An 8,851-nucleotide genomic window follows, 5' to 3' on the forward strand; every position below is an offset into this window, starting at 1 on the left:
CTTCTGAGGTGTTTCACAGCAAAATAAGGCAGCTGCTGGAGGACCTCGAGGGTGTCGATTCGTTCGTCGACGACGTTATCGTCTGGGGAGCTACGGAGGAAGAGCATGACAGCCGGTTACGAATTTTGCTCGAAAGAGCGAGACAAGTAGGTATAAAATTTAATAAGGAAAAATGTGAATTTTGTGTGAGTGAGGTAACATACTTAGGTCATACTTTTAATTCGGAAGGGGTTAAAATCGACGACAAAAAATTAAAAGCTATAAAAGAAATGCCAAGCCCTAGTGACAGGCACTCTCTGGAAAGGTTTTTAGGTATGATCAATTATGTTGCCAAATTCATTCCATGTTACTCGGAACAAGTAGCTCCACTTAGAAACCTCCTTAAAAAAGACAATGAGTGGTGCTGGGGCGAGTGCGAGGAGCGCGTGGTGCACGCGCTGAAGCAGGCGCTGTGTGAGGCGCCGGTGCTGGCGCTGTTCGCGCCGGACCGTTCCTGCGTGCTTTCCGTAGATGCGAGTAGCCAGGGCCTAGGGGCTGTTATCCTGCAGCAGGAGCGTCCGGTTGAGTTTGCTTCCGCCACGCTCACTGATACACAGCAACGCTACGCGCAGATCGAGAAAGAGATGCTGGCGATTGTGTTTGCTCTCGAGAGGTTCCATCAGTATGTGTACGGGAAATCAGACGTGGTAGTTGAAACGGACCACAAACCCTTGGAAGCGCTGTTTAAGAAGTCCCTGGACGCTGTACCTGCTCGGCTGCAGCGTATGATGCTGCGTGTTCAGAGGTATGATTTCTCTGTTGTATACAAACCCGGAAAGTACATGTTCATCGCGGATACTTTGTCACGTGCGGCCCTTCCAGACCTACTGAGCGATAAGGTCTCACAGGAAGTTGACGATCAAACCTGTTTCCTGTTACGGTCGGTGCGCATAAGTGATAATAAGATGGATACAATAAGACAATTCACTCGCAATGACAAGGTATGTCAAGTTTTAATAAATTACATCAAAAACGGGTGGCCAAACTCAAAACATGAGTCTGATGAATCTGTGCGAGCATTATGGGACGGCAGGGAATGTTTTGAATACACAGACGGCGTGTTATTCAAAAACAACCTGGTGTATATTCCGACCGGTCTCCAATCAGAGATGGTATCCCGGGTGCACGAGGGCCACCTCGGCATAGACCGGTGCAAGCGGCGCGCCAGGGAGGTGATGTGGTGGCCGGGCATGTCGCGTGACGTCGAGCGCGCCGTGCGCCGCTGCCGCACCTGCGCGCAGCACGCGCCCGCGCCGCAGCGGGAGCCGATGGTGCCGCACCTCATACCGGGCTTACCATGGGCCAAAGTTGGCTCGGACATTTTTGAGTACAAGAGTAAAAGCTACTTACTCTTAGTCGACTACTTTTCAAACTTTGTCGAGGTATGTCCCTTAAGATCCATAAATTCAAACGCTGTAGTGCTAGCACTAAAGGACCAATTTGCCCGACACGGAATTCCAGTGGAGCTCATCTCAGATAACGGCCCAGCCTATTCGTCGAAGGAGTTCAAGAAATTTGCAGAACTCTGGGACTTCAGGCACTCCACGTCGTCGCCGCACTACGCTCAATCAAACGGTCGCAGCGAACGAGCGGTAAGGACGGTCAAAATGATCTTAAAAAAATCATTGGACTCGGGTTCAGATTTCTATTTAGGTTTATTGAATTTTAGAGCCACGCCGCGGGATGGAATTGCAAGTCCTGCACAACTCCTAATGGGTAGGAGATTAAATACGCGATTACCAGTTCACGAAAATAAATTAGTACCGGATAGGGACAACACGGTTGATTATGATAATATAGTGCGTAATCAGGCGCGGAGTAAACAATGGCACGACGAGCGGGCGCGAGCGCTGCCGGAGCTGCAGCCAGGTGATGACGTCATCGCACTGGACGGCCAAGGCGGTCGGAGGCGCGCGGCGCGGGTCACGGGCCGGGCAGCACAGCCGCGATCGTACTTCGTAACGGATGCCTCGGGCAAGCGTTACCGAAGAAATAGGCGACATCTGATTAGGCTGCAACCCGAAGATGCGTCTCCCACATCATCTCATCACGAGATATTGGACGGTGATGATGCAGGGTGTTCTAGCGATGACAGTGTTTACGATGATGTAGGTGAGTCACTCGATACCGCCCCCGGCACCGCGGTGCAGGACACGCGTTCTCAGACCGGTCAGCCTGTTCTTTCAGGGCCTAATGAAAATAGTAATCAGCGCTTACCGCGGGCTGCTGCAATCGAGGCTAAGAAAAAGTTAAAGCAATAATAACCAATGTTAAATACCGGTAGGTATATTACATATTTACCTGTAGCAATCATGTATATCATAATTTTATTACAGTACTCATGTTAGCAAAAATAAAACCATGAATACGACGCATAGGTTATTCTGAAATAAACCTTGTGTATATGAGAATAAAGAACACGTTCATAAAAGAACGATTAAGCATTGCATGTGATAGTTAAGGTATGTACCTAAACTAATAATTTAATGTTATGTTGGACCTTATGAAAGTATCAAAAACAACAGTTAAAATCTATTAAGGACCAGTGTTTTACTTAACAACGTAACATTACTATTCTGTAGCTTTTGTTTTGTTTGTAAAACTATTTCAATTATAACGCAAGTGTGTCATTATTAAGTTGGCATACTTAAAAAATATATATATATATATATATAAGGATAGGATAGATACACATAAAAAATATATGTAAGTATGGTAAATAAGTTGTGGGCGATATTCATAATTGTACGGCCACAAAGTAAGATTAAGATTATAGATACTGCATCTCACGAAGGTAAGGTGGCTAGTGAAATTAGACCTTGATAACATAATAATAAAAGTGAAAATCAAGTCTCTTCGTGAAATGTACTAGCTATAATTATAGTGTGTAATTCTTAGCATAATTACTGTATTCTAAGTTGTTAAAACTTGATAATAATTAGATAGCTTAATCAATTCATTAAGAGGGAGATGTAGTATATTCACAAATATGTATTGGTGTGGGTAGGTTTTTAGAAATAATAAATCAGTCTATATCCAGCTGTCTTGTGTTTACTTCACATACATATACATATGTATGTCGTAATCGGATGACAATGAAATATTATGATGACGTAGAGCTGATCTGATGATGGAGGCAGTAGATGCCCATGGGCACTCTGTGGGGTTGTACAATTGTCTCGATGAGTATTAGTTGCCTGTGGAAAGAAAAGTACAGTCGGCGATCAAAGCTTGTACCAAAAATATTTTTTTTGCCAAAAACTTTTTCATTATTGAAATTAAAAAAAGGTCTTGTACTTTTTTGACATTTCAATATGCATATTTTTTTATGTCTGCCTTATTTTGCGGGGAGACGCCGAAAGATTACTCACACCTGCAATAACGATCTGGGTCGAAAGACAAAGAGACACAGCACGCACATTTAAATAAAAATTAACAAATTCTCATTTTGACGCACACAAACATTGGTATCACACATGGAAATGTCTTCGCCAAACCAGCTCGGAAAGGCTTACTTTGCACTTCAAAAACTGATAGCAAAGTTGCATTTTATTCACATGTGAGGCAAAGTAATCAAATGCAAATTTTGAGTTGTTTTCTTATGTTTGCTGGTAGAATTGACTTTTAAATGATGATTTTGGATGATAAATATTTAATTACATTCATTTGGATTTGATTTGGTTTGATTTTGTTTGATATTTTACATTTAATATTTGCTTCGGATTGGTGTGGTGAAAATTTTGAGTTTCACTCGGTAATCCAGTAACTTTGTCGAATTTTGTAACCTGGCTCTTTTGCGTCAAATCCGGTAGTTCTGATTTTTTGCAGACTTGTTTATAATGTTGGAGCTTTGATTGACCTTAGAAACAATTGTGCCAACCGGCATCGCCTGAGACAAAAGTGTATACTCACTGCACTTACTTAGCCTACGAATACAAGTTCGAAAAAGTTATACATTTTGAAAGGCTTTATCTCGGAAAATATTAGATGTACAGAGACAATTCTAGTGTCTTATTGTAGCAAATTTAGTCTACTTTAAAAACGCCCTAGGAAGTTACTATCAAAAACTAGTACTTTAAGGTTATAAGTTATAATCGCCCAAATCTAAAAACAAAAATGCGGTTTATTCGATTTTTGACAAACTTGCGTTCGGCGCTCGAGGTCACAAACTTGGATTATTCATTGGGCCAACATCATAAACAAGTCTGCAAAAAATCAGAACTACCGGATTTGACGCAAACGCAAAATGTATAATTTTACTGTATTACGGGGGCAAATTTTGTTTAACCCTCCTGCTTTGAAACCCTCGCAACGCTCAAGATTCCATTTTTAGAATCACTCGCTACGCTCGTGGTTCAATTTTGGAATCTTTCGCTTGCTCGGGTATCAATATTAGCACGAGCGGTTAAATAACAACTTTGCCCCGTTGTAAAAGAAATAACTATTATACTATTTTATGCACATTGTGATATAAGGTTTTTGACAGAGGGGTAAGTTACTGAAAGTATGCTCTAACTAAGGCGTCCTATGTCATTTTTTTCAGAACCATGGACCCGTATGGGAGTGTACCGGTCTTTATAGACGTGGAACGAGCACCCGACCGGTATATTCTTGCCCAAGGAATATGCCAGAACCTGATTCAAGACAAAGTGGAGACCAGGTAAGAAAGTAAAAAAGTAAAAAAATATGTACTTACGACTCTTACGAGTAGTATATCTTAACATTCTTAACATTGTGCTTTGTTGGCGAACAGTTTTCAAAATAATTGTGACACAAAATGTTCGCATGTCATGCCGAATATTCGGAGCTTCGGCCGAGGGAGGGGCCGAATATTCGGTATTCGGGTAGCCACTATTCGGGGCATCTCTAGTTAAGTCCTATCTGTCACTTCTTATTGAAATTTTTCATATAAGTAGGTAAAGTTGACGAAATATGTGACGTTATCTATGAAAAGGGACCTTATTGTCGACGGCGCTTACGCCATTATTAGCGATGCTCCGATATAAATACAATGCCGCGCGACGCTGCGTGGCGTAAGCGCCATCGACAATAAGGTCCCTTTTCATAGATAATGCCCCATATAAAGTGAGCCGATCTTGTTCAAACTTGTTTGAGAGACCGGCTCACTTTCATCGTACTTGTATGAAAAATTTCAATTGATTTGACAAAAAAATCTTAAACATGACCATTTATTTAGAGCATTTATAACAGCATCGCAGCCATAACTGTGTGTTTTTAGTTTCAAGATATATTTTGTAATAATATGTATGCTAGTTTTTAAGGTATTTATCTATGGGCCAATAGTTGCCTGAAAATAAATGTTTTCATTCATTCATTTATTTAAATAGCACCGGGGAAAGCCACGCATATGATTCAGGAACAAGCCAGTTCCCTCCAACGGCGCATCAACCAACTCAAGCTTCAAGCCAAGCTTTGGCTTCAAGCCAAGAAATGCCGGCAACTCAAAATGAAGCCGGTCAAAGTGAAGCTAAAAAGCCGAGTGGGAGGAAGTGAGTACTTACTGATCCAACTGATAAATGTATCTATACTTCGTTTTTTTAGCATTAGAAAAAAGGTAAACAATCTTTTAATGTATTTTAATTGAAAAACACGTTTTAAAAATATGTCACGGCAAATATGTAACAGTTATGAATCGAATACGATCATTTATATTCTTCTGCTTTCATAATTAATAGTTACTGATTTTTAACAAGCGTTTTTCAATTAAAAGACATGTCAAGATCGCTTACCTTCTTTCTAATGCTAAAAAAAACCGGGCAAGTGCGAGTCGAACTCGCACACGAAGGGTTCCGTACCATTATTTATAAAAACGGTCACCCATCCAAGTACTGACCCCGCCCGACGTTGCTTAACTTCGGTCAAAAATCACGTTTGTTGTATGGGAGCCCCACTTAAATCTTTATTTTATTCTGTTTTTAGTATTTGTTGTTATAGCGGAAACAGAAATACATCACCTGTGAAAATATCACAGATCACGAGATACAGCCTGGTGACAGACGGACGGACGGACAGCGGAGTCTTAGTAATAGGGTCCCGGTATACCCTTTGGGTACGGAACCCTAAAAAAAGAACTATATAGATGGCGCCATCATAGGTTTTACCGGTCTCTAGTTAATTTTGTTCTATGGGATTTAGCATCCAGGCAATATAACCGGACAAGTGCGAGTCGGACTCGCCCACCGAGGGTTCCATACTTTTTAGTATTTGTTGTTATAGCGGCAACAGAAATACATCATCTGTGGAAATTTCAACGGTCTAGCTGTCACGGTTTATTAGATACAGCCTGGTGACAGACAGACAGACTGACGGACAGTGGAGTCTTAGTAAAAGGGTCCCTTTTTACCAAATAGTGAATAGAATCAGGCGTTACTTTGCCCTTTTTTACCCTTTGGGTTCCGTAAACCCTAAAAATTCCAAAAAAATACGAATTTGAGACACTATTTGTAGGATTGACATTGCTGGCGCCATCTGTAAATTACGGGGTCCCTTTGTTTCCCACAAAGAGAATAGATAGTATAGAGGGGTCCTGTCATAGTAAATTTTGTAGTCACAGTAAATTTACTGCCATCTATCGACACACGACTAAAACTCAAAATGAAAACGTATACAATTATCAAAAAAATGTATATATATGGATAAATTATTTTATTATTTTTATATCATTTTGACCCCATGTTCATTCACTGATATCTATGTGTTAAAATTGTTAAATATGAAACGGTGTCGTCACGCCATCTAGCCGAGCATAGGCTAAAGGTGTGTGCGCCATCTATCCGAGAATGACTTTTTCTTGATTTCCGAGGCACGATTTTTCCTTAGACTTTATTAATCTTATACGAAGTTACATATGTCTTTGGTTTCCCATAAAGTTTTAAGTCATAATGTATTGTTTGTCATATTATCGTTAGTCATAAAACTGAAACCGTTAACTTTTCAGGATTTTCGTAAGGTTATTCTATAGATAGATTAGGTTAGGTTTGTTTTAAGGCAATCCTGAAAAGTTACGCGTTTCTGAGAAAAAGCAATTATGACTAACGAAAATTCGGACAAACAATACATTATGACTTAAAACTATTTGGGAAACAATAGAGACCCGTAAATTACTTTCTAAGTACATGTCAACCCAATTCTTACTGTGTTCTGTGCTCCTAGGGCTGCGTCAGAGAAAGCGGACGAGGCAGACTTGGCGCCGGTGCCGCGTCGGATACGGTGCCCTGAGTGTCAGCGCTACACCGCAGAAAACGAGGAAAAAATGCTACGTCACATAAAAAAGGTACGTAGACGAATCATTTTCGGCCGAAACCGAAACCATTAGACGATTTAGAATCTTTAACCTTTTGACCGCCACAGTCGGCTTGTCAGTCTTGCCACGTATGCCAACGATGGCCAACGTCGCCGTAAAGTTCAATTTCGCTTAAATAATCGCGATCGCCATAGTGTCCGGGGCACGGCATATTCCATCGCCGTCTGGCTTTCAAAAGGTTAAAATAAAATATCGGTGGCCTTTCTTTTTATACATAATACCTAAATATCTGGGAAAACATATAAAAACTCAAAAATAGCGCGTTTTCCCAGAGATAAGACCTAGCTAGATCGATTTATCGCCCCAGAAAACCCCAAATAGAAGAAATAGAAGAAATTTATTCAGAAAACGCTTAAATTTAGGTATTACATGAGACAACAGAACTAATTTATTATTAAACGTCACTGAAAAGGTCTCCACTCAGCGTAATGTCAAGATACCATCTAAGGATCTCGACGCTGGTCTTCCGTGTGTCTTCAAATAGCAAATTCCATCGAAATCTGTACAGCCGTTTCCGAGATCCCCGAAATATATATGTATATAAACAAGAATTGCTCGTTTAAATGTATTATATTAGATGTAAACAATCAAACACCTAATATGTATACTTAATTCGTGCAAGTGGAACAGAACAGAAAACTAGCCAAGTGAATCTAATCAATAATATTTCTTATTTTCAGGTCCATAAAGGCGAAAACCCCTTCCAATGCTACATGTGCGACTACAGCACATACAATAAAAGTCTATTCGAGGAACACGTTCGCATCCACCAAGGAATTAAACCCTTCAAATGCTCCCAATGCGATTACAAGAGCGCATCAAAGAAAAACTTAAAGAAACACGAATTGATCCATAGACCAAACAACCCACTGAAATGTAAGCAATGCGATTTCATAGGCAGACATTCAAAAGCCCTCAAAAGACACGAAGAAACTCACACGGACGCTGATTGGCTAAAATTTGACAGCTGCAAATTCCAATTTCAAGATTTGGTCGCGTTCAAAAAACACGAACGCACCCATAAGTTTAAATGTAAAGATTGCGATTTCAAAAGCTGTTCGAGGCCGTTTTTAAAACGGCATATGGTTAAAGAGCACGGTGTGGCAGACGATAATGTCAAATGGGGCAGTTTTAACTGTCAGATCTGTGGTTGGACTTCTAGTGCGATGGCGAAGATTTTGCTGCATTTGATACATCACCCTAAGCAGGAGGTTGATGAAAGTGTTATAGATATAAGTATTTTGAGGAAGCATGGTATAATGGGGTGAGATCTTAAGACGTATCTAGACTAGTCAATTTTTCGCCAATCTGATTAAATTGCCCGATCGAATCAGGACGTGCGGACGCAAACGCCAATTCGGCTCGCCGAATTCAAGCGAAGATAATGACCGATATTACCGATAAAATGACGCGGACGCAAGAATACCAATTTGTGAGGGCAGTATTTTCGTTCTGAGGCATTTTTTCAATTTAGAGGGCTCTAATATC

At 40.7% G+C, this 8,851-nt stretch overlaps 1 protein-coding gene across 1 annotated transcript in view; it reads left to right on the forward strand.

Moving 5' to 3' along the window:
* LOC134802424 (zinc finger protein 648-like) overlaps positions 1–8,635 on the forward strand; it is a 29,137-nt gene extending 20,502 nt beyond the window's left edge. The window contains exons 2-5 of the mRNA XM_063775085.1: positions 4,583–4,699; positions 5,388–5,549; positions 7,213–7,333; positions 8,044–8,635. Coding sequence (XP_063631155.1) covers positions 4,587–4,699; positions 5,388–5,549; positions 7,213–7,333; positions 8,044–8,631 — 984 coding nt within the window. The 5' untranslated portion in view covers positions 4,583–4,586 and the 3' untranslated portion in view covers positions 8,632–8,635. The remainder of the gene's footprint in view (positions 1–4,582; positions 4,700–5,387; positions 5,550–7,212; positions 7,334–8,043) is intronic.
* The last annotated feature ends 216 nt before the right edge of the window (positions 8,636–8,851 follow it).

Source organism: Cydia splendana, chromosome 24, assembly GCF_910591565.1.
Source record: "Cydia splendana chromosome 24, ilCydSple1.2, whole genome shotgun sequence".
Classification (NCBI taxonomy): Eukaryota; Metazoa; Arthropoda; class Insecta; order Lepidoptera; family Tortricidae; genus Cydia; species Cydia splendana.